Source organism: Calonectris borealis, chromosome 2 (genome assembly GCF_964195595.1).
Source record: "Calonectris borealis chromosome 2, bCalBor7.hap1.2, whole genome shotgun sequence".
Taxonomy (NCBI): Eukaryota; Metazoa; Chordata; class Aves; order Procellariiformes; family Procellariidae; genus Calonectris; species Calonectris borealis.
This window is the reverse complement of record NC_134313.1, coordinates 49,407,270-49,434,574: the sequence shown is the minus strand read 5'-3', so window position 1 is coordinate 49,434,574 and position 27,305 is coordinate 49,407,270. Positions and strand designations below refer to the sequence as shown.

The 27,305-nt window shown below is 38.8% G+C and overlaps 1 protein-coding gene across 1 annotated transcript; it reads right to left on the bottom strand.

The window, feature by feature from the left end:
- Positions 1–2,003: 2,003 nt before the first annotated feature.
- LOC142078198 (opsin-5-like) lies at positions 2,004–27,104 on the bottom strand. The gene is made up of 5 exons (XM_075140663.1): positions 27,017–27,104; positions 23,341–23,503; positions 21,579–21,706; positions 20,691–21,025; positions 2,004–2,750 (listed from the first exon to the last, which is right to left on the bottom strand). Exons 1-5 carry the CDS (start codon positions 27,102–27,104, stop codon positions 2,139–2,141), a joined length of 1,326 nt encoding a protein of 441 aa, XP_074996764.1. The 3' UTR covers positions 2,004–2,138.
- Between the last annotated feature and the right edge of the window lie 201 nt (positions 27,105–27,305).

The window sequence follows — 27,305 nt, the reverse complement described above, 5'->3', positions numbered from 1 at the left end:
GGAAGCTGGGGATGCAGCCCCTCCGCACGATGCAGATTATAATTTTTTGTCTTTTGATAGCGTGACGTTTTTAGGCTTTGCAATGATATGCCAGTTAAAACCCACAAATATACGCCTTTGTCAGTGAGTCCTCCAGAGATTTATTCACACACTCAGGTTTGTGCATTGACATCAATGGGACTTTGAGCAGGAAGGACCAGATGACCTCTGAATGTAGCTTCCACTCCTGTTTTTCACTGATTCACCATCTGAAAAGGTCAGCATTGCCTAAACATCCTCAAAGCCTGACCCCACCTCACCTCAAGCCAGAGACAGCAGTTGCAGTAATTGCAACCCCACAGAACTAGGTTCGTGTTTGTGCCGTGCTGCTGAGCCATGTGTCTTGGGAAGTCTTGGAGAAAACATGCATTGAAAGGACTTTCTGAGCATTCAAAGTCCAGCTGCCTTTTCTGATTGCTTTTTTGGAGTTCCTGAAGAGAGACAGTACTTTTTTACCTTGGGGAGGGTTTCTTTTCTGTAATGCCCTGGAAATGTTTTGTACTCTTCATTAGGTCATGTATTTTAAACATATATGCATCATGGAAATCCAATCAAAAGTATCTTAATAATTGTTTATATACAAAAATATTGAGGATAAAAGGAGGCTTGGGGGGTTGGTGGTAAGGGCAGTTTAAAAACAAGACACAAAACTCTATGTCCCAAGTAAATATGCCAAATGCATTCTATAGCAACCAAAAATCCCATGGCTAATTGGAGACTTTCATAGAATTTAACATGGCTGTCCCTTTTGCAATCAGGTACATATTCTTCAAGTCACCACAGAAACAGCAGCAAAATGTGTTGCTGATGAATCATTATCATTATAAAGATACAGGTATTCCCCTGAGGCTTTGGTAGTGTCTCCCGGGGAGCAGATGATGAACTGGCTCTGCAGATGGCGAAGTCCCTGGGGGGAGGACTGCCTTATCGCCCAAAGTAACCCCAGCTGGAAAACAAAACTATAATCACTTTTAATAACAAAGCTATGGTAATTTTGGCTGTAACCTGGCCAAAATGAGAGCCTGGCACTTCCAGGGTGCCCTTGCTCTCACGGCAGCAGCAGAGAACATGGTGCTTCTTGCTGGCAAGCCGTGAAACAGAGCAGCAGTTCAACCAAATCCTCCCTAACCAAGTAGAAGCAACCATTTCAAAAGCCCTCTTTCTCCAACACCTCTTTATTTCCTTTTCCTTCCTCTTCCAAGGGAGAAAAAAGGAGCCCAAGAATAAGGGAAAGAAGAGCTGTGCGTATTCTTACTCTGCAGCATTGTCCTTGTAAGCCAAATTCAAGAATTCCTGGAGGATTGGGATTTTCACGTGGGGTAGTTTTCACAGGTTTCAGTGGTTTGCACCAGCAGAGATTCTTGCCTTTTGTGGTATTTCTGGGCCAGGTCTTCACCCTCCTAATTCCAAGGTCCTATACAGGAAACCGGGAATAATAAATAATGTCCTAGGGCAAGTTCTAAAATTACACCAAAAGGTAAACAAAAGTTACATACTATCTTGAATTACCAGAAATATTTTGATTTCATTCATGTGGAATGAGGTCAGAACCTGCCTGTTCATCTCAAAGCAAGGAACAAAATCACCTATACCTCCCGGCAAATGCAACGTATGAGGTCATTCAGCATCGCTTCTTGGAAAATAGGCACTTCAATTAGCATTTACCTTTTCAGTTGCTATAATAATTAAACCAGCATGAGCTTGTCCTTTTAAAACTCTGCTTTGAGTTATTTATTTTGAACAGACAGAATATAAAATGTACATAGTCTAGAAAGGGTAATAACGCTTTATGGAAAACCTCTCAATTGTTAGTGTATTCTCTTGAAAACGAAGTAAAAGGGTGTTATGAAATGCAGAGAGGATTTGTCTGACATAGTTCATGATGTGAACACAGTTAGCACGACATACTTAAGTTGGCATGGCAAGAGTCATACAGCATTTCTAGCATGTCCATGCTGTAGCACATGTCGCATCAAAGAGTATGAGAAAAAGCAGGAAAATAGTCTAGAAAATGGGGTAGTAGAAGGACTCTTTAGAAAAGTTACATTCATAAATCCAGTATAACAACAGTACTGCCAGAGGGCTTCATGCAAGCAGCTCTAGAGGTCTGTAAATGTATGATGCACAGGTACTGCTTCCAAGGTGATTTCCAAGGTATCGATTTCAGTGCTTTTTTCTCCCCGCACAACCACCTTTACTGACTTCTTAGTGGCCTGTCTCACTTGTGCTTGGAGGTTGCTCTCCAAGGACACAGTTTCTTGAGGAGGGCATTCCATGGTGCTTAGCTTCTCCTGGCAGCATTTTGGATAGCTTTGAAAGCATTCGAAAGTATCACTGCGCTTTTCACGGGGGAAATAAGAACATTCTTCCACAATTGGCAGCGAATTACAGCTGGATTCATTTTTGCTCTTACATGTTCTCAGGCTGGTGTTCAAAGTTGATCTGTAGTTCTGCGGTGCCTTGACACAAAAAGAACTCCTGATGCATAACTGTTGAAGAACTGTGAAATCTTTGGCGATGGTATTTCGGAAATTGGGCTTCAGGAGGAGATAGATAGCTGGATTGTAGAGTGTGGAGGATTTTGCAAAGACAGCTGGCACAGCAAAGGCTAATGGAGGAATCTTATCTATTGATCCAAAAGCTGCCCACATGGCAATGATGGCATAAGGGGTCCACGCAGCAAAAAATCCAATGCACACAGCAACACTCAGCTTGTAGAGAAAAAGAGAAAACAGTGAGTTAAAAAATTGCATGCATAAAGAAAATAGCCACCAAAATGGTATATGCATAAAAATACCACCTGATTGAACCCCCTTGTTAAAAGTCTCCCCAAGTCTTCCATCCTACCTTAACTGCTCTCCAAATGCATATTTTTCTAGCAACTTAATTCTGTCTGAAACTTACTTCTACCTGAAACTTTCAGAGTTAAAATGTATCAGCTCCTACATTTCTCTTCCTCTTCACTAAAGTGCCATGAAAACTCTTTTTAGACCAAAAAGGAAGCCAACCTAAAGAAAAAGATACCATTCTGGGGAAATGCTTGTCTGGATTACAAAGCCATTCCTATCTACTGTGTAATTCATGAGTAATACTGGTTTTCCCAGGTACAGAATGTCTTCCATAATTTTATTGTTGGTGCTCAACTGGAGCCACACAGAGCCATCTAACAGCAGAGAACTGGATTAATCCTGAAGGTGAATCAAATTAATGAATTTAAGTTAAGTCCTACTGTGCAATTTTTTGTCCTAATAAACTCTATGAAGAAAGCTTTCATATGCCTTTTAAAAAAAAAAACAACACAAACACAAACCACCAAACACTAGACAAAAATAACAATTTTTTTTTCTAAATTATCACAGAGATATGTAGAATGCAAGAATAAATACCAGGCCTGCAATAACCATAAACCTTGAGAAATCTAAAGTAAACTAAGCATCAGTATGTATAGGAAGACTAACATGCTGGGCATCATTCTAAGCACTGTTTATAATTGAAGTGCACATATATTTTAAAGACAGAAACAAGAATATTCATGCTCTTGAAGAAGCTTCACGAGTCCAAAAGTATGTATTTCCAAATAAGGAAGACAGTAGAGAATCCATTCAATCTAGAGTAGTATTGGATCCAAGGGACAGAAGAAAATACATAAGGAAAGCACTTCTGTTTTCAGCTGCTAATTGTGCCACCTGCCTGAGCTGCCCTCTGCAAGTGGGAGTACAGAGCTGCTAACTAGCTCAGTTAACTACAAATCCACCACTTTTCTCAGTGAAGCTTTGGCTATAGATTCAAGGTTGCAAAAGTCATGTTTTTTTTTAAGAGAGTTGGCATTGTTGTGTTCAGGGTGAGATGAAAGAGGCCCTGAGCACTAACACCAGAGGAACACACATTATACTCTTAAGGCATAGAGAGCTCCTCCAAATGCTATTATTTTCTCCTTAAGTTTAATAGTCTCACAAATTTTATTTTGCAAGAAGAAATGCATGGTGATTGCCAAGAAATATATACCACGAGTTTTATGAGGAACTACTGTGGCATTTAAGTGTTTTTTCTATTAGGCTAAAATCTGTTTATGAATTTGCATATGTCTCTAGAAAGCTATCCACTATAATAATAGTGGCACAGGAGAAATTTCCCATTTATGGGTGATAACCATTTAGAGCTCTAACCTGTCACATGAAGTCCAAAGTTAAAGTCATTTGACAGAATTGAGAAACAAGGTATTTTGACAGAATGAGACTAGTTAAGAAATGATGAAGAGGCAAATCCACAAGGTGGGGTGAGCTTAATTTTTATCTTTGTTTCTATAGCATTCTATTTCTTTACATCAGCTGAAGGTCTGGCTCTATCTGTGGATATGCTGGTGCCATATGCATGGGTTTTGTAATCCTTAACTGACCATGGCCAGTATTCAAGACTGAAACTAAAAGCAGTCTCTGTGGCAAGTAATATGCCTTGGCCCTCTAGAATCACATTAAGAAGAAATGGACATTAGAATCAATTGGTGCTTTTCCCACATGGCTTATTTATGGTAGCAGTTAATCTTTGGGATTGTGATAGGCTTTACTTTGTTCCTATGAAAAGACATTTGGCACGAATTTTCAAGGAGCTCTAAGCCAACTTCCCAAACTGCATCAATACAGTTTCTAGAGCAAGGAGGGGATTAATCTTGCATAACTTGAGCTATCCAAAAACTTATACGCTAAATCTAAGCCAGTCTAGGTTCTTTATAATGTCAAAGAGAGACATATCTCTTGAAAGTAATTGGTATCATTCAAAGATCTATATCTAAAATAGATGTGACAGAACTGCCCTTAGGTCTTTGTCACTGACAATTTTGAGGATGTACTTAAGACAACTAACTTTTAGTGGAGCACAACTAGGCAAAAGGAAACCCTTTGAGATATTTAAGCATATCAGCTGTACATATACGTACATGAATGTAGAAAGAGACTTTGTTATTATTATTTATATTGTCATGCCACATATTGAGAAGTCTGGAGTTTAATACAACAGAGCTTGAAAAGACTTAACACTCTCTGTCTATGGTAAGAAGTTTCAAGCCAGGTGCTTAATGAAGTACTTCCATCTCCTTAAGATCAACAAAATGACCAACATGGTTCCAAGAAGACAGGTATGAGAATTGGGCTAACCAGTAATGCCAACACAAGATGGCAAAGAACATCAAGATTTTCATATGCACAACAACAAAAAAGGAGAATTTTAATGAGGCAGATATGGGGCAACTTTGTGAACATTCACAAGAAATTCACCAAAGGGCCATACCAAAGGACACCTTTGCAGTTTTGTGGGCAAACAGGAACAACAGCAGAACTGCATAAGGACAACAAATGGGGGAACATTGCATAGGCACACTGTGCCTTCAAAGACATGTCCTTTAGTACACATTCTTGGAGATATGGTGTATTTGTATAACCATATCTTAGCTACCTCTGAAACACTACACATGCAAGTTGCAGTGGTCAGTTTTCCTAAAATTATCAGAAAAAGATTACTGAATGTACACTCTTCCAGTGAAAATAGAGAGGCAACAAAGCATAACGAATCAGCCATAATAAGGGATTTCAATTACCTGCATATAAACTGGTCAAAGATATTAATGGAAAAGTTTTGAAAGCAAAATAATCTTTTTCACAAGCTCTTTCACTGTAAGGGACAGAGTACTTGTGAGTGAGCATTCCTTTTTTCCTGCTGGTTCATATTTCAACTTTGTTGATGATTTCCAAAAAACTTTCTCAATTCAGTGCACAATACAGTGGCCAAAGGTTACCTAACAATGTAAGTAGCAGGATAGAAACCAAGCAACATCAGTTCTGTAATTCAAGCCTCAACAACCAACTAGAGTTCTGTGAATTTCAGAAAAAAAACTTTACTTCTGCCTCAGGTAGGTTATTTCCAATGATGAGTTCATTTTACCCAGAAACCGTTGCTCAGAATAACTGATCTGTACATTCTTCTATTTCAGTTCGTTAACTCACAGAGGCCACACATCAGCTACGTACGCCAAGGAGAACAGTTCATAAGTAAATACGACTTTCACACTATGAGACGGGTCAACTACCCCATTTCATGACATTACTGTGTGATTGATTCAGTTATTTTTATGCTATACTTGATGGACAGATGTCAGTTCTGGCCTTGGATTTCCTCCTGTGAAGGTGATCGCACCTGAGGCAGCAGCCACCTGTGCATCACTACACAATGAGACCTGGGAAGGACAACAGGCATGCTGCACTACAGCCGAGCCTTTTCATAATTTCATTCTAGACTTGAGCCCAGCATCTCTCATTAAAGCGAAGAAGAGACACATTGCCTAATTTTAGCCTCAGCCTACAATACACAGCTGCCAAAATTGCAGTAACAGTAAACTGAGCCTGTATAGAACACAAGGAAATCCAGCATAAAGTTGTGTGGCTGATTAAGGAACAATGTGATGATGTGACTTAGAAAAATATGTGCAGGCCTCATATAAAGGCATAAAAAAATTTAGTTGTTATGGAAACTATTCCAAAAGGCACTAGGTAACTCATTACAGTTTTTAGCAAGCACAATCAAAGGTTTATAATCCAAAATCCCTTAGTGGTAATAGGAAGATGGTTTTAATGAACTATAATGGACTCTCTGTAATGTCTTTATTTTATCATGGAAATAGAAAGAAAAATAGCTTCACCTCTATGGTTATCTTTTCTGCACATCTCCATGGAAATTTCTAACACTTTTTCTTACCGAAGTGACCGTCAAGTGTGCCGCTGTTGCTCTGCAGTAGTATGAATGAAAGGCAATGCCTTCTTCCCACATCTTACAAGCCAGATTTTTATTTTAATTGTTTGTGTTTCCACTCAAAGATCTCACTGACCAGAAGAATCCCTATGGTCCTGTCCATCATACAGGGATGTAAGAAAAATACTATCACAGGATACATAGCATCCCCCATGCACCCAGCACCCATTCTGACTGGGAAGATTCTCATAACTTATGTAGTTTGCCAAGTATAAATCATTTCATAAAATGTAAAAATTCATATAAATGTAGGCATATAGCAATATAATAATTTCCCAAGGTAAGGCAAGAAGTGATTCACCATTGCTCAGCCTCTTAGCCTAGACAGGACTTTATCTTAGGTTGTGAACAATATGATTTGACATAGATGAGTTTTCAAAAATCTTTTTAAACTTTGCCCTCGTGTGTAGGCAAATCTTATATATAAAAACCTTCTTTAAAATATCTGGGGAAGCAAATAAACACAATTACAAATGAAAAAAAATTCTTTGTGTCTGTAAATCAAGTATAAGGATATTGTTCACATATGAAATATAATGGTAAGTGACACTGCTCAGAAATTTACAGGCAAAAATCTCTCTTAGGGAATTACGAACGTGAGGAAAACATTATGGTCTATAAGAAGAGTTTCACAACAAAGAATACAAAGAACACAAGTTACAGATGATATTTTTACATTACTGGTAAATAGAAAAAGAAAATATGTGTTCTACACTTGCAGCATTAAGTCATCTTTGTCATCATTAGATCTTCAGCTGGTGTGTGTCAGTTCACTCATGCAGACTGGAACAAGCCCTGGCTGTTGGCCAAGCTGAAGATCTGATTCAACTATTTCAAACTAGACGTTTATTGGAGTACGTATTGAATAAGAGGGGCTGAATTCAGCTTGGTGACACATTTAAGTAAATGATGCTTTACAGGACTGAACCACTGGTGAGAATATCCCTGATGCAATGACACTCGGCCAGTCACCCGGGCACAAAGAAGCAGCAGTACCTTGGTGTCAGCCTACCAGAAACAAAGTCGTGTTACTTGTTCCCATGAAATAAGTGGAAACTATGCACATGTACAAATCTTTCACAGCTTCCCTCTTAGGATTATCATAAGTTTCTTTAGTAAGAATGCACAATGCTTGGAAAAGATACTTAAAGTAAGTGAAAACGAGATTTTATCAAATCATTTATTTTGAAAACTAATTGAAAAACACGAGCCACTTGATCACTGTGTTTTTTATTAAAAAAATTATTACAATAGAAATATCTCATTAGAATCCTTGTTGTCTGACTTCTATTTCTAACTTCTAGATGTCTAACTTGTGGAGCTATTTTGTCCCATGTTTTCAATAGAAAATGACTCATTTCAACATGTAAAAGCATATATGCATTTGTGTACGTGCATACTAAAATTATGCATACATATCCTGTAATTGTACATGCAAAATTCCCTGGTGTATCTAAAGTTGTTAAAAAAAACAACAACAAAATGACTTTTTCTCATGTATCTCTAATCATATTCGCAAAGGAATGTGTATTTTTGCATGTCCAGTCCAGATTTCTCAATCTGCCCATCACGTTTATAAAAATTAGAACTAGAAACACAACACACCAACCATGCTTGGTACGTTCAACAAATCAAATTCTGAAACTACTCATGTTTTTCCACCACCCATCAGGGAAAGTATTTGTCACTTCCAATCTGCTTCCAAATAACAATGTCTTCTGGCCTATGGAGAACTACCAACATCTAGAAACAGATTTCCAGATTTGCACTTCTTCTGTACAGGAACCAGCACAGAATGCACCAGTCATTCTCCTCATTTTTTTGCTTTCATCTTTCCCTTAACACAGTCACCAAGGTAATTTGCATTAAACTATCCATATCATAAAGCATTACTCTTCATAATTAAGAGAAAGTACATGAAGAATGAGAGCACATTCACTACAAAAAGTCTATTTGTCTATACATTTAATAACTGGTGTGAAGCATTATTTCAAAGTTATGTTCCACACAGGTTTCTAACAACTCAGTTTGGCTGATAGGATTTTAAAAGCCTTGTAAGTAGTTCTAGTATGAATTGGTCAGCCATGTTCAAAAAACCCAAACATATCATATGCCTCAACAGCATTTTCTAAAACTGAACTAACATGTAAGCATTTGGTCCTCAGTGCTGCAAGTCTGAGTCGTTGCTCATCTTTCTCAGAACAATTCCTACAGCTTGGGTCCAGTTTTTTCTGGCCCGTATAAACAGATGCAAAGCGTACTTACTGCAAAAGTGGCATCAGTGAGTGTCACCCTGAGCCTCATGCATTTTTGTATCCTGAGGAATTATCTTGGCAGGCTGGACTGCTTGCATTAGATAACATGAAATCTAGAAATCTGGTGAATCATAGGAGTTTTCAAAATAATAATTTCAGCCCAAACTGCAGCCCACTACACCAGATTTAATCAGAAGCTAGAAGTCTCACTGGGCAAAGTTATGTCCTTAGTAAGGCAAACGGATTTGACATTACAGACACTGAACAGAGGAATTAAGATTGACAATCACTAGAACACGTTAAAATCCTGTTAAGCATGGTATAAAAGCATCAGCAGGAGAAAAGTCAATCTAATCTTTCATCATCATTCATTTAGTACCAGACTGCAACAAAAGGAGCATTGCAGGCTTGGGGACAGGATGGGGCACTGTCATGGTAGGGGTGGCAACAGGCCAATAGGCTGCCTGACACTGGCCGTTCTCTTGCTGGAAAAACTAAGGTTTATCACTCATTTTCCTACTTAAACTACGCAGACATAAAGCTTTCTCCTGCACTGTGCTACTCAGACAGGAGAAGCTTGCAAAGGAAAATTAACCCCCAGGACCTCTCCACAGCACTCCAGCCATGTTAAACAGGGGCTCCATCTGGCAAGTAACACACAGTACCAGGAGATGTACGCTGGACACAAAGATTGGGTTTTATAGTCTCATTGGCTCAACCTCTAAATAAAATAAGATCAGGGACCACTGTCTGGATCTAGCACAGACCAGTCACCTCCACACTGCATACTGTTGGACCTTGGGTCTCACCAGCATTCTCTTGCGGTGTCTTGGTGGGCTTAAGACATAATTATTGGGGGTTCGGTGTACTTTTTTTCAGTTCAACGTGTTTTTATTGCATGAAAGACAGTATTTGTTGCATGCCCTGGGAAGGGGCGTTAGGATCATGTTAGAGTGCAGATGCTGCTGGGATAATACTCGCAAACTGTACAAGAAGGAACTGATACAAGACAAACGTGCCGCAGTCTTGTCCATATCATCTTTTAGGAACAGTCCCTGGTTTGTGCTATCCCCTGGCCTGTGCAGGCATGGGTAAAAACCACACAAGGGAGCATGCTAACAACTAAGCCACAGGGCAATCAGTGGGCCAGTGCTTGTGATCCTTGGCTTTTTCTTTGACAATACAGAAATTACCACCATTTCCTGCTACAACTCCTCAGATTCGTCTGCTTTTATCTGCTGCCTTTTGCTTCCTAGTTTGATAGGAAAACCTTTGGGTTCCCAGTTTTCTGGGTCTGCACTCCTACAGCATCTAACAATACCGGCTCCTTTGCATTCCAGTGATGTTTGTTTCCACAACAAAGTAATTTGCATATATTCTAAAATTCAAGGAAACAGATATGTACCTTACACCTGTGATACTAGGCTGTCCTAAGGATTCAAGACTAGTTTACATCAACCAGTATTTCAAATAACAAGTGAAGATTTCAATATAGGTAAAAAATTATGAATGTTAATATATTAGGAGTCATGGCTGATCATTTTCTTACCTTGTCATAGCCCAGCATGGAGCTATAACTGCAAACTCCTAATAGATACCATGTTTAGATGACAGTATAATAATTACATAGTGGGCTTGCTTTTTAATTATAAAATATATAAATACTGAATTAGCTATATATCTGTCATGTAGTGTGTAATTTCAGCAAGCTTTAATGGAGACCATGTAGATGCTTTAGATCATTCAGTCCTTAGCATCTACAGCGCAGCACGTATGGCACTATTTAGCACCTGCCTACAATTTCAGACATGACAGCTGACAGTGTGTCAATTATCTGCAAATTCCACTAAATCAGTACGAGCTGCAGATCTCCAACCAGCCTGAAAAACTGCTGTTTAGGTCTCCAAATATAATGCAGTAGCGTCAATATAACAGCCAACCTCTATGTTTAAAAATTTCATCTACAGAAGAATAATATTGTCCAGAAATATGCACAGAATTTGAGAATATATTATGAGAACTGTGTAATATTTTTTTCACTACACTTTACCCTCACTGTAATGAACTCCCTTGGGACTAGGGTGAATATTTGTTGTATCAACACATTCACTATAGCAAAGAAGATTTAGCAAATTCTTCTATCTAGATAATAAACTGACTAAAAAATATTCACTTTCAACTGATCGTTGTATACCTGTATGGAGACTACAACATTATTGCTTAAAATTGTCAGGATTATCAAGAAGAAGGAGCAATGTACAGAAGGCATGGAAAGGAGAGTTCCTGGTCAAGTTCAAGAACTTTTGAGTAAGGTCATGGACTTATAAAACCCTGTGCCCCTACTGATCTTTTACAAAGAGCAGAACGATTGTAGCCTGTAGGCACAGATGAGATAAACCTGCGTGGTGTCAGGGCCAGTCCATCCAACACGCCTGAGGCCAATGCTAGGAACAGGCAGGGAAGCGGCGTTTCAGTGTATTCAGCATCTTATGTGTCTGGACTTGAAGTATCTCTGTGTACAACAGAGAACCTTGCTGGCATACGGATGTTCCTAAATTATTAATAAAGAATAGTTCACTGTAATAATAAAGCAAGTTTAGAATAGACTAATATTCTAAATATTAGAATATTTAATATTTTCTGCTTCTTAAGAAATACATTGCAAAAAGTTTTTGAATAGGAAGTCTTGAGCATTAATGAATTAGAAGAATCAAGCCTTCCTGAGATTATGTTGTTTAAATCGAGAGGACTGCATGTTGTCCTTCCTGTGAATCGTATATGCTCCATCATTTGTCTCTTCTGTAGAATCTTTTGCTTACTTTGGCAGACAAATTCATTCTTGTCTGCAAAACGGAAAAGAATATTTGCAACAAGTGCTTAACTTTTCTCAATTTATTTATGCGATATGTTTATTGCAGCACCGCCTTAAAGGATTCTCAGTTCCCAGAGGCTGCAAAGAAGGAGAAATGGGCTCTCAGGTAATTAGATAAGGTTATGACAAAGTCAATAAAATGATACTTTCTTCTTTCCTTTCACTTTTAAAGGAATTGCTATGGGTGAAGCTATTCTGCTGAGAATAGAAAGTTTTTCCTACAAATTGTTTCTGACAGGGTAAATGCAACTATTTTCAAAATCTGTGAGACTTGGTCCAAATGCATGCTTATAAGCAGAAAATTAATTTCACTGATTTTTTATGCCTCAAGGGACTATTACAACCTCTACTTTGTTTTTCTGTAAAATAATAAGTCAGTGAGCCAATGCATTGCTAAAATAGAGGAAGAAGTAAAAGAAATTAGAAATTCACAGGCTAAGCTTTGAAAATTCATGTCATGTATTTTACTCCTCCCTTCATTCAACAAAGAGCAAAAGATTAAAAAAAATAAAACCAGTAACCTACTGTCACAGTACTGTGGTTTAGAAAAAAACACCTGATTCATATTGGTGTCTCCTCTAAAACAAGTCAATGGGCCTCTTTCCAATGATTACTCTGCTCTCAAGACCTTGGAACAGACCTTTGGCAGCATTTTTTTAAGCAATCTGGCATTATTTTGTTTACTTATTCTTTTGTACATACTTAGAGACAGCATCTCACTGTATCTGCTCAGCTTAATGGTGCTGAGTTGTGTAAGATAAAGATAATTCTCCTTCAACGGTCTCACTAAAATATGGCAAAAAATATTTTTAATGTTATCTAATTGCTACTGCCCAAAATTTTTTGGTAGCTGTCTATTTATTTCAAAGTGAGTCCTATGATTAGCACACAGCTTACAAAAAGTATGCATAAATGGGTATGCCCCCTCCTGTACCCAGGCACTACTACATATTGCCTGTAACTCTAAGTAAAAACAATGCTCTAATGTAGCATAAACATTTTATTTAAAATGTGTACATCAGCTATGTATCTTTAGTGTAATCCATGCTCCTTGCATCATGGATTACCTTGGTCATGTAGATGGGATCATTATATGCATCCCAGTGAATGAAATACTTCAAAAACTAAACACAATCTCCATTTGTCCTGCCCTAGGGCCGCCTAAAGCACATGGGTGAGGAAGATCTAGGCTCCCTCGGAGGAGGAATTCCAGTACAAGATTTAGGGCCAGTTTTCCTCTTGGGGGTTTACACCTATAGAGCATATCCAAAGCTGGTTTTTGCCCTTCCTTATATCCTCAGCACAACTTTTTCTATGTCTCATGATTTGCAAAAGCGAAGTTTTGTTCACAGTCAGCATCCACAGGTACACATGTATCATGCACGGGGCAAAATCCCAGTGAGCCTCGATGACCCATGGGAGACTCCTGTCCCAGGAGTGCCCAGCTCCCACTCCTCTCTGCTGAAGTGCCAGGGGAGTTCCTAAATTTCACTGAGGATATCACCAGTGTATCTTAGGCCAGAGGCCTGCACAAACAGCTGTAACAGCTTTACTCTCAGAAACCAAGGAGCACCCAGTGCAATTATGAAAGCTGGGAATGAAGCCTTCTCTTTGATCTGGATCACAGATGATAGTAGGAGAACACAAACATATCATTAGTGTTCCCATCGCCTGATAGTTTTACCTCTTTTATTTTGATACTATGCTTTCAGTCTCCATTTTGAAGGCCATTTTTCATCAAAATATAGAAACCAGTACTAAAAGAGGCCACCATTTTTTTTCTTTAGTGTCCTCCTAGGACAGCAGGGAGCTGTACACCCCAGAGCAAGGTCTAATAAATGGTGTGCCGTAGAAAAACCACTGCTTCTCCAAAGTTCCTGAAAGCACAGTCACTACAGTAATGTCGGAACAGGACAGAGGATGCTATCCCTCTGAGCCAACCAGCTCAGCTGGCATGGAGCATGATGGAGGAAATGGCTCTTGTCCCTTGATGAAGCCCTTCATCACCTAAGATCTGCTAGTTCATCCACCACAATCTACCAAGATGCTGCCTGTCCCCCACAGTGGCTCACAACGATGAAGACAGGTTCCTACAAATCACCTGTCCCTTCTCCTTACTTAATTTATGTTAAAGTCAAGTAACGTGGACCCCAAACTCAGCCTCTGGATCCTTGAAGACTGCAAGACTCAAGCACCCGATCTCATGGACCAGTGTCCTGGTTTCGGCTGGGTTAGAGTTAAATTTCTTCCTAGTGCTGTGTTTTGGATTTAGTATGAGAAGAATGTTGATAACACACTGATGTTTTCAGTTGTTGCTAAGTACCTCCTAGTCAAGGACTCTTCAGAGGCTGGGAGGGAGCATAGCCGGGAGAACTGGCCCAGTTGGCCAATGGGGTGTTCCATATGACGTCATGCTCAGTATAAGAATGGTAGGAGTGTTCCAGGAAGTAGCGATCACTACTTGGTTATTGGTCAGCAGGTGGTGAGAAATTGCATTGTGCATCACTCACTTTGTATATTCTATTTTTTTTTTCTTTTTCTGTTCTATTAAACTGTCTTTATCTCAATCCACGGATTTTAATTTTTCCCCCGATTCTCCCTCCCATCCCACTGCAGGGGGCAGGGAGTGAGTGAGCGGCTGTGTGGTGTTTAGCCCTCTGGCAAGGCTCATCTAGCTCTTTCTTCAAAAGCCTGCAAGAGCAGAAGCCTCTACTAGAAAACTGCAGACTGTCTCTCTGTACAAACTTTGCTGAGTTTTCAGGTCACCATAAGTACCATACCAAAGCCTGGAGACAGAAATATGCAAGAGGCAGAGGCTAATGGGCTAAGCACCAGGCAAAGCAAGAGTGGTTCCTGGATTTGAGTCTTGCAGCTAATTATGACTACACTGGTGGCCTTAGTTTGGTAGTTTAACCTTGCTCCAGTTCTCATTGGTAAGGGAAATGTTGGCCGTAATTTCCCATCTTGCAGAGTTTTACTGTATATAGAAATCATTAAACTAGCCAGCTAAACACTCTGCAGACTGGTAGTTTACTGACCTGTAAAGCCAAGGCATATTGCAACTGTATCTTGCAAAATATTCCAAAGCAATGATGGCAAAGTCTGAAAAGCAGCAGCGAAGAACAACTGATGCTATTATTCCTACACCAGCAGGAAAGGAATTAGAATGGTATGCATCAGGCTGTAACAGAAGTCTGATGGATTTGGAATGACTGCTGTCTCACATCTCTGATCTGTCCTCTTTTTCATTTCTTTAAACCTTTCCAGATTTAAAAAAAAAAAAAATTGTATTTTTGCCCAAGATGCCTGGCAACTTCATAGGACCTGCACATCTGGAAAACCTAGGATGTAGCAGTGATCACTATAAATGAACTAGTCAAATGAGACCACACAAAAATGAAGGCAACTTTATTGAAAGGTCTAAAGCATTATGGAAGAGTTTTCCTGTTCTGAGCCATGCTCACACAGGAATCTAAAAGTACTTCTTCTTTCAGTTTTCACTATTATAAATGTTTATGCTGCACAAAAGTAAAAGCCAACCATAAATGTGATCATCTGTATTAAAGTAAGAGAATCTTAATTTCACATTCTCCCCAAATGAAATGTCTGTATTCTTCCACAGCAAGCCTTCACAGTAAGATACATTCAACAAGTTCTTTGTCAGTCAACTAGATTCTCCCACACTTGCCAAAAAGCTGATGTGCTGGTTTGGGCTGGGGTAGCGTTAATTTTCTTCATAGTAGCTAGGATGGGGCTATGTTTTGGATTTGTGCTGGAAACAGTGTTGATAACACAGGGATGTTTTAGTTGCTGCTGAGCAGTGCTTACACACAGTCAAGACCTTTTCTGCATCTCACCCTACCCCACCAGCGAGTAGGCTGGGAGTGCACAAGAAATTGGGAGGGGACACAGCCAGGACAGCTGACCCTAACTGACCAAAGGGATATTCCACACCGTATGTCATCATGCTGGGGGGAGAAGAAGGAAGGGGGGGATGTTCCGAGTGATGGCATTTGTCTTCCCAAGTCACCGTTTGTCATGGCTTAATCTGGCAGGCAGCCAAATACCATGCAGCCGCTCATTCACTCCCCCCCCGCCCCCCCAGTGGGACGGGGAGAGAATCGGAAGGGTAAGAGAGAGAAAAACTTGTGGGTTGAGATAAAGACAGTTTAATAGAACAGAAAAGGGAAAATACTACTACTAATAATGATAGAATATACAAAATGAGTGATGCACAATGCAATTGCTCACCACCCGTGCTGACCGATAACCAAGTAGCGATCGGTACTTCCTGGATCACGCCTACCGTTCATATACTGAGCATGACGTCACATGGTATGGAATACCCCATTGGCCAGCTGGACTGGCTGTCCTGATTATGTTCCCTCCCATCTTGTGTACCTAGCTCAGTAGTAGGCATGGGAGCTGTCCTTGGACTAGGAGGGCACTTAGCAACAACTGAAAACATCAGTGTGTTATCAACATTCTCCTCATACTAAATCCAAAACACAGCACTAGGAAGAAATTTAACCCTATCCCAGCCAAAACCAGGACACCGTTACACGTGATGGAGCCCTGCTTTCCTGGCGATGGCTGAACACCTGCCTGCCGATGGGAAGTAGTGAATGAATTCCTTCTTTTGCTTTGCTGGCGTGGGTGGCTTTTGCTTTACTTATTAAACTGTCTTTATCTCAACCCACGAGTTTTCTCACTTTTACTCTTCTGATTCTCTCCCCCATCCCACTGGGAGGGAGTGAGCGAGCGGCTGTGTGGGGCTTAGTTGCCAGCTGGGGTTAAACCACGACAGCCAATCACTTCCACCTCAAATCAATAAATATTATACAGTCAATAGTGTAAGTAAGGTAACTTTAAGTTTGGCATTGACTGTTTGTGTCTTCATGCAGATTCTCTCCCTTCACACACATTCGTAAACAGCACACGGACCACTAATCTCCAAATGGCTTTGAAATGCCTGCAGCAAATTGCAATGTTGCTGTGCCTCACAACTAAAGCATCTGTTTAAGGTGGACAAAATCAAGAAAGACAATGAACAGTTATAATTCTTATTTCATGTCAAGAGTAGATTTACCCATTACAATGAATTATTCAGATTTGGCATCTTGTATTCTAAATTGTTGGTCGTCTTTGAAGAGTAACCTTTATCCAATTTGATTTCCATCGTATTTCCTATTATGCTCATAGATCTTCCCACCTGTAATTAGCCACAGCTTTCAAGATTGCTTATATCAGTGAATATATAATACTTCCAGTTTCAGAGCAATGTGACATCCTCCATTAATGGTGGTAAAATTTCTATTAATTTAACAAAAAAAAATTCAATGAGAATTTAAAAAACCCAAGCACTATGTCCATGCATTGCAGAAACCCACTTTAAGACCAATTAACCTCCATGGTGTCCAGATTTGTGTTGTTTCTCTGGAAATCATTGCATTCCATACTAAGAACAAAATCAGTTTCTTCAATATACAATATTAGAAGAGAGATGTGAATTATTCAACCTTCTCCATTTCAGCCACATGATACATTAGTGTTTTAAATCACATACTCAAGAGGTATCACAGATTACAGCCACAAAGAAATACAACTTGAGTACCGGGAGTTTTGTCCAAGGTCATACATGAAGTCTGAATCAGAACAAAAACTGAACACAATCTCCCAGGCCAAAGGCCTACCCCTCATGATTTAAATTGAATGTACTGCAGACAATTCAGAGATGGTATTTGGACAAATATTTGATGAGACATGAATTTACAGTCATGGTGGTTTTGCTCCTGCAACATCTAGGAGGAACTAAGATGTTTCTGAAATGGCTTAATGCCGAGGAACTCCTGGAGAAGAGGCAAATTTCTACATCTCTACTTGCATTCATAATATTTATCTGTCTTATCTATGTGCTCAGAGCATGTTTTCTCCAGAAGCTGGCAAACCCATGCACCTGTGAAGAGATCACATGAGAACAAGTGTCCTCTGTAAGCATTATAATTGATTTTTATGGCACTGTATAATAATAAAAGCAATATCAGTAGTTAGCCAACCTTGCAAATTCACAAGCACAAAAGCACTAATAGCACTATACAGCTCCCATTACATTTTCTAAAAGTCTTGCTATTGTCATTCTAAAATAGCACAGAAAAAAACACTACAGACAGATCTTTTACTATGGGAAGTAGATTAGTGAGAGCAAATGTTATCTGTATTTTATTGTTCTTTTTTTTATAAAAATATTCAGTCACTAATGAACAAAGAGACTAAAGTGGGCCTAAACTGAACACTATGGACTGGTTATATTAATATGGTTTAGGAAAGAGAGAGACACTTAGTGTGCAGGGCAGCACAGATTAAAGCAAACTGCAGGAACTTGGGAAACCGTTATGCTTACAGAGGAACCGGTGGCATTTTCTTGGAGCCTCGAGGCATAGGCAGCTTCCAAGCAAGAGCTTCCATAATCATATTTATGGGCTTAGCTGGATTCTTGAGTGTTTAAGTCCCACTTTAAGTGCCCAAGTAATTTTCCGGATTTAGCTTTTCAAGACCGAAGCAATGTCCAAGCACTTCAGCTGAAGCCGGATCAGACGGTAGAGGCACAGGTCAAACCTGACCAAGACTCCAAAGTCACAGTGAGCTGATGTCAGAGGCAGGATGGAAAAGGCTGGAGGAAGAATGGGCTCTAATTGTCTCTAATTTGACAGGCACTATAAGGTAGGCTCTATTGCAGCTCAAATCCAGCAGGAAAAACTACAGTTCAACAAATACTCATTCCAAGTACACCACAAAATTGACATATTTGGGGTGGATTGTTTTAGCAGATATTCTTAAGGAAAAAAAAAAATGTCTCTTCTCTCCTCTCTGCTTCTATGCGTTTGACTTAAACTGTCCTCTTAGCTCTTATCTCCAAGGGACTATCGTGTATAACTAGTTGTTTTTTGTAGTATTATTATTCCAGGGTGAGATTCTCTGCAGATAAGCAGTCTCAGAGTAACTCAAAGAGTTTACAATCTTTTTAGAAACAGTGAAGATCAGAGCAATTTTGAGGGGAACAAATTAGGGAATAAAAAGAAGAAATACTTGTCAGAACATGATAAGCAGCTCTGCTAGTGTTCCAGCAGCCCAACCAATATCAACATCTATAATATACCAGCTTGACTTTTTGTGTTAACATCACAAAGGAAATTTTGAAGGAGGTACTGTTTTCATTTTGCCAGTGTTTATTAGAAGGAACTCATAAGAATGACAAGTAGCATTGAACATGCATGCACATTTTTCTGAGTGTTGTGAGCATACAGTGTAACCAGTCTTGGTCTCACTGAACAGGAATATAGAAGTAAATTAGGATAAGCTATAAAGAGTCTTAAAAGTTAATTAAAGAGTTAAAGGATAGTATCCTGTAGTCCGATGGAAGACTTAAGAAAATGAATGTCTACTGAATATCTAGGAGTGGGGCAGCTTTAGTTGGGAAGTGTTCCGCCTAAGAGTTATTACAAAGAAGGAGTAGGTAAGACGTGGACATAACTCTTTAGTTCTTAAGCTGCTTGGATTGAGGAAGATATTTAGGTTACAAGACCATGCAGTAGACAGGACGATGGTGTTTCCCACGGTGGTCAAAACCAAGATACTCAAAGGGCAGATTAAAATGTCTAGTGCAGCTACACTGCACTCAGTAATTTGAAGAGAGATGTCAGAGAGAGACAAAGTTTGTTAGCATGAAAAAGAGAAAGCAGATCATCTATACAGAAGCAGATCTGTGAGATATCCAATTGTATTTGCAAACGAGAGAGTCCATATTCCTGAACAGAGAGAGAAGCTAAGGACCAAAGATGACTCCAAGCAGAAAACTGAAGGGTGGTGAGGAAAATACTTAGAAGGACAAGCTAAACAAATAACTAGAGAATTGAGAGAAGGATTCACTGAAATCAAGAAAGAACAAAGATAATTAACAGAGTCAAGAGGTAACACCCATGTCTTCCAAGAGGTACATTATCTAAGGAGTGAAGCACACCTAATGTTAGCTGCAAAGTTCCTCTTCTTATTTTTTGGTACATTAAAAAAATAGATGCTGATCTTCTCCTGGAAAGGACAGAGACATAGTCTCGCAGCAGGAAACAATCTTCACAACAAACACTGCAACCACAGGTTTAATTTTACTGTATCGGCTAGTGAAACACAAACCTTCAAAGGTTTTGGTTCAAAAACTATTTACAGAAATACACTTTTCTGTGACTTTTGTCCTTTGTTCAGTTATAAACAAGCGAATTTGATCTCTACACTACTATTTAAAATCTTTAATGATATAAAGCTTAAGCCTGGATCTCCTCAGTTGTTTGTAGCTGGGCAAACAGAATTCACTCACTTAAAACCAGACTGGCTTTCACAAGCAATGAGCATGAGACCCAAACTCACTTCTACACAGTGCTCCAATTTTAACCTTCCTTTTGATCAAAAGTCTGAAATCTTAATTTTCACTAGTAATGAAGCTCTGTGGGTTTAATTATCACCCTCCAGAAACAACACAGCTGCTATTTGTATGTTTAGCAACTCATTGCCATGCAGCGAATCTGCACAAGACAGTACCGTTGTCTGAAATGAAAATGCAGTAAGGACCAATTTTCTTTTCCATCTTTATTCTCTCCTCAGCAACTTTCTTGGTCCTTAAATGGTGCTGCCCAGCTGTGCCAAAAACAGCTTGCCAAAGACTAACTTTCAAATACCTTGACAGTAATGGTTTGCGCGTTGCTTATCCTGGCAGGGCCGGAGACGTGCTGTTCCACTGCTTTCCTGGATTCTTTCACAGTTACCAGAATAAGAGAGTAGGAGGTGACAATTACTCCGCAAGGGAGAATAAAACAGAAGACAAAGAGGACTACGATGTAAGACATGGCCACGCCGTTTACGTTGGTGGAATGCCAGTCAATGCAGCAGGCTGTGCCGTAGGGCTCCGCTCCGTATTCTCCCCAGTGAGCTAGGGGAGAACAGGCAAAAATTGCTGCATAAGTCCAAGCACAGGCTATCAAGATTTGTCCATGTTCTCTCCTGAACCTGTTCCCTGGAAGACACAAAACAAGATTGGCATGGTTGCCACGTCTGCAAGGAGTTTCCCATACGCAGGCAGCTGAGCAGGGTAGCTTTAATAGGTGTTCAAAAAGGATAACTTTAATAGGTGTTCAAAATATTATAGTATATTGAAGGTTTGTAAGAATAGGGCATGGTTTGCAACAATTTGCAAAAAAATTAGGTAGCTGAATTCTCTGATACATGTAGGATACTTAGCATAACATAAATCTGTATGAATAAATCTCTATCAATATGTAGCAATAAACTCTGAAAAAATTAGTTTATTCAGGCTAGCCTTGCTTTCAGATCGGAACTCTTATTCCATGTTTCCAAATTATCACCCTGACTTAAAAGAGCTTAAAAGTAATCAGTTGCATATATCTAGCCCTATAGTTAATTACCAATGATCACAGAAATAAGAATTGTTTGACTGGATCTAAAAGACCTCTTTTCTATAAAAATACTCTCTAGGATATGCAACCCAGAAATGGTGGTCTATGTTCACATGCAAAATTGAGTCATTTAAGACAGAAACTTTAGCTTACCATAAGCTGGAAAACAAATTTTGAGGCAGCACACAGTGCTCAGTAATGTCAGTGTTGAGAGACTGCAGATCCCAAACAGCACCCCACAAAATGCATAGAACAAGCAAATCTTTTTCCCATACAGCCACCTGGCAAATAACCAAGAAAGTTAATTCTTAGATGCTATCCTTCTTTTTAAATGTAATACTAAATGGTAGAAATATATTTACAGTTGTAGCCTTAAAAATTCAACAAAACTGCATGATTAACTTCTTTGTTTGTCAATGATCAACTACAAAAAGTATTCTCATTTGAAAAAATTACAGCCAGTAATCATGTCCCGCTTTATTTTTATGATTCACATTTAAGCCTTTTTATTTTTATAAAACAAAGCAATGTATCTTAATGATAATCATTCTGAAAAGAAAAATCAAAATGCTTGTCACTAGTAGGCCTAGGTCATAAAATAATACAACCTATTATTATTTCTGCTATCTTTATATTATATTATGTATATTTTTAAAACTAGTTTTCATCAAAATCAACAAATTCTTTTGTGAAGGCTCTCCAGAAGAACAAAAATTTGATCTGAATAACTATGCCTCCTCCCTTTCTATTCAGACACCAGCAGTATTTGCAGTAGCAGTTGTCAAAAGCCCTATTCTAGATTTTGAAGACATCATCTCCATTAGTCAATATATTTAGCAATATTTTAACACAGAAAGTAATGTGGTAAAAACTGAGTAATTACTGGATTTTTTTTCTATTATTTCTTATTTTGATGCCAAAATGAGAAAAAACTAGATGGAAGAAGGACAGAGAGAGATTTTGTCACATCAAACCAAATACATTTTTTTCATTTTGGTTAACTGAAAAGAAAAAATTTCCCAGGGGTTATGTTGGGTGAGGTGTTCTCCGTCTCTTTTGTTAAATATATTCTACTTAATTACATTATTAAACACACATTCCTAGGTTTCTCAGTAAAGCGTTTTGGGAAGCCAAATCAGCACTGCATATTTACATCTGTACAATTGTGGGACATTCTGCAATAACTGGGATAGACCAAAATATTACAAATACCATCCTATCCCAAACCATGCAAAACAGCTCCTGACAACCAGTTCTGATCTTCCTTCACCTTTTCTATGTAGTTCCCTTCTCTCAAACACTTTCATACTGTCTGGGTTGCACAAATACTATCTGAGGTCTAGTAATGAGTCTCCTAAGCCTCCCAAACTTCAAAAGAAGATCACAAAAAATAGATCTTGCACAACGATATGAGGTTGAATTCATGTGGATAAAGAGGACAGAAGTGGGGAAGGAAGGAAGAAGTTCTAAATGCAGAATGTTGGCCTAAAAATTAATCCAGAACGTTACATTTCTATGCATCATCACTGCCACTACTTTTGGAGATCATAAGTAAATTCAGGGTTTTCTTTTCATGGTACCAAATTTCACTGTCCAACTGAAGAAAAATGAAGCATTTCACCATCACTTGAATAATACTACCCACAAAGAATAAAAGCAGTAGGAAGTGAATGTTTGGCAAAAAATCTTCTCAGCCCTGCAGAAATAAAAAAGATTATGACCTCGAATAAAAACGAACGCTAATTAACACCAGCAGTCCATAAAGCTGCTGTTACACAGCATACTTCTCTCGATCCCTCGAATTAATTCCCACTTTTATGGCACGCAAAGTGGCAGAGTAATTCAGTCTTCATCACTGACACAGACCTCCAGAGCCTGCAGAGGATGTTAAATATTGCATGTATAATGAACAAACCTGTGCGAAAGGCTGGAGGTTACAGCTAGAGGGTACAATGTCAGAGTCATACCAAGGTCACTGATGGCAAGGTTAATAATGAAGTACTCTGCTGGTTTCAACAAATTCTTTTTCTTGTAGGAGACATATAGGAGAATATTGTTCCCACACAAGGAGCATATGCCTGCAGAGAAACACACAGTATGAAGTTTACTTTCGGCCATGCTTTTTTTTTTCCTGCACAAGAATAATGTCCTGTCATCATCGCTAGCATTTATCAGACAAACTTGTCTCTTTTTTATATTTGTGGTTTTCTCTCCATTATATCTCGAATTGTTTTTGAAAATTTTTTATCATTTTTCCTGGTTTCTTCCTGTTTTGTCCATCAAACCATCTACAAAGATCTAATGAATAATTTTATCCATTACATTATCTGACCTGCCAGAAAAACATTTTTCCTGTAGGAAGCTGGCATTAATTAAGCCAGAGACAATATCCATCTGCTACTGCACACATTTTCCCAGTTCCAGATCTAGAGCTCTCCATTCACTAACCCTTCTTCCTTTCTCTTCGAGGTGCTTTCTCAGAGGTGCCCATTATAGTTCCTAGTAATAATAGGCAATATAGCAAGAATGTTGAATTATGCATGAAAGAGAAAAATGTAGTTAAGTAATGCCTCTACTGTGTGTAGATAGAACTATTTTCTCTGGGAATGCCACTTTTACTGTGAGACCTGCCAAGAAGCTTAAGAAGGCTGCAGCAGTCTAGTAGAAGACAAGCAATTTGCTCTCTACCTTTAAACTAACAGATTAAAACCTATGATGGATACACAAAGTTAGACAAGAGCTAGGTGACCACCAGTTTAGAAGGTCAGACAACAGTCAAAACCTGGAGTTTTAGGCAGCCTTTTACAGACATACAAGAACAACACTTTCAAACATAAAAGCTTCAGAGGGCCATGAACACGAGAATGCCTAATGAATGGGAGGGTTAAAATGCCATGTGAAATCAAGCTGTTGAAGAGAGACCAAGTGCTTTTGTGGACCTCACTGCCTGTTCCTGCATACCTTTGGAAAAAGCAACACTTTACCTATAGTATATAGGTAAATGTTGATATAGAAATTGAGGTTAACAAGTTGCATAGAGACTGCAAACCAACATTGGCTTTGGATTATACCCATAAGAGAATAGGCCTAATTTAATCATACTCTCATAGGAAAAAAATACATAATTTTCCCAAATGTTCTACAGATTATGATATTTCTTATAAGGAAACGGCAGATTAGCAAGTAATGTTAGACACTGATACTAAATTCCTCTTCATCACTGATCTCTTTAAACCCATTTAAGATATTTACAATTTAAAAGCTTCTGGAGAGAGAAAAGATATTCTCCTTGAATTCTGCTCCTGCAAATGTACAACAACTTTGTTCTAAACATTTTTATTCCAAGACTTCAAAAATATAACAATGAAAACACAGTAAAAGGCAATCATTTTTTTTAAATTATTATTTCCATTTTCTTTCCACATTTTAATATTTTTCAATGTTTCAATTACATTTCAATCTGATTATCACTTGGTATCTCTAAAAGGAACATTATCGAAGCAGAATCAGGTTGGCTGAGGTCAATGAGCACAGATCATCAGGCTAGCAGGATATGCTCTCTCACTGTTCCTACTGTAAGATTAATTTTAACCAGAACATAAAAATTGTAGCCACATCAGAGATATCAGTTATACCAAATATCTTCAGTGGTTATACTACAGGAGAGTCAATTGTCGCACTTTTTACTTAGCAAAAACTCGATTTTATTTTTTGCTTTTATTTCCTATGGTGTCTGTTCTTGTCTGGATTACCAGCTCAAGCCCATATACAGGTTTTTAGCACATACCAACTGACATCATAGTCACTTTGGGATCTAGTTGGCTGTATGGTCAAAGCCATCCCTATTCACATATTGTGAAATTCCTGGGGGGAGAGATAGGAAGAGGTTTTACCTAAAACAATTTTTTTTTTCCTTTTTAAGCATATAATTTTTCTTTCAAATATTATGTGCGACTTTTACAAAATACCACTTACTGGAAATCTCTTTTCCATGTTTCCCATTCCACCTCATATTAGCAAACACTGGAGTAAACTGTTCAGTGAGTTCGTGGAAAGTTTTTCAGAGGAGGCTTGGCAAATTTTGATCAGGAAGGGTATAAGGGGTCAGCAAATGCACTAAATGCTCTATCAGGATCACTCCAAGCTCCATTTTCTATGGCCTTGGGAACGTACTGCACCTGTTTTCTAAGCAGGACCCTTCAACAGCTTTGGCACGACTGACAAAGTAGATACTGAAGATACATCCTGAAAAGAGACTCAGTGATCTGAGCGTGGTTGATTATCACGGGATCCAGAAAGAGAAAGTTAAAAAGGAAGTTATGAGGCAACACTATGCTATATGACTAGCTGAACAAAGACGGGAGAGGAGAACATGGGACAGACATAGATGAAATTTTCACTATTGAATCAGCAGTGTTGTCAGTAAAGAGGTCTGCATCTTATTTGTTGTTGATAACACATAGAAAACACCAAAAATAAAGCTACACCAGAAAATTTCAAGTCCATCTGGCAGGAGAAAAACAGCATGAGGTTTCTGATGAGAAATTACCTTATTGTTAGCTGAACCAGCTCGGCAAATTCAGGAGTCTCTAAATTGATATGCATTGTCCAGCCAGGCTATAAATCTCCTCTCAAACTCAGCCATGCATATACAGCTACACTCTAAAAGAAATAGGCCTACATTCATTTAAATTTTTCAATCAAAATGTTGAAAAAACATGTTAATCTTTGAAGCCATTAGGATGCCAATATTCATTGACAGTCAATGGGGATAAAAGACACAGGTTCACTCTTTGTTGGTGTTACATTTATTTTGCAATAATCCCATACTTCAGGGCTAGTGCTGTTTGCCTTAGGGAAGGAAAACTCCAGGGAGGATTTTTTTTCCTGTAAGGGCATTCATTTGGCTCCTACATTTTCCTTTTTCACCATCTTCTGAAGCACCAGACATCAGCCTACTGACTGAACTTAGCCAGGGTGGCTCTCCCAATATCTGGGAGATGGGTTGCCTTTCCTGGCCTCTGGCTCATGGTTACACTGACCAGTACCTTTAGGATTGGATCTGGATTTTTCTCCTCAGTCAGACCAGGGCTATGGAAATAAATTTACCTCCTCTCTAACAGCATAGCCACCTCCACAGAAATCTTACTTTCTAAGGCAGTGACTGGATGTTGGACATAAACCTGATCTTTCCAGTATCTTCCCTGGAAACGTTATAATTATGGCTTTTAGTATTTTACTTCAGGCATTATGAGGAGTCAGGATATGTTGTTCTATGGTTTGCAATGACATATGGAAGAGATGCTTTCCTGTTTAGACTTAACAATGAACACGCGGATGCTGAGAACTGCCTCAAAAACCAGCGTTCCTGTCTAGCCTTATATTCCTAATACTGAATAAAGTTTTTGTACCTAACATAAATCACAGGTTAAAAATCTTTTAATGATTTTACTCGATGCTTTTTTCCCCTTTTTTATGAATATAGAGTTCATCTATGTCAGAAACAAACTTGACTTTTACCGTAAAGTCTCCTTACCACATCAAATATGGCCAAAGCTCTATAAACACAAGTACCATGGAATCACACTTACCAAATACTATATAACATATTCCAACAACAATATCAGCTGATTCTGTTATTTTGGACTGGAATGTTGAGTTCCCGAAAGATGGGCCCATCTGAAAAACGAAACAGGACACAGTATTAAAAATTCAGTATCCAAGCAGACACCTGTGAGCTCTCTGCAAGGCTATAAGCTGTTTGGTGGGGAAAGGACAGGGAATATTTAATTTTATTTTATTTTCTAAATTAACAATTAATTTATCTGAATGGCGGATACAAAGCCAGGCTCCTTTCAGTGGTGCCTAGTGCTAGGACAA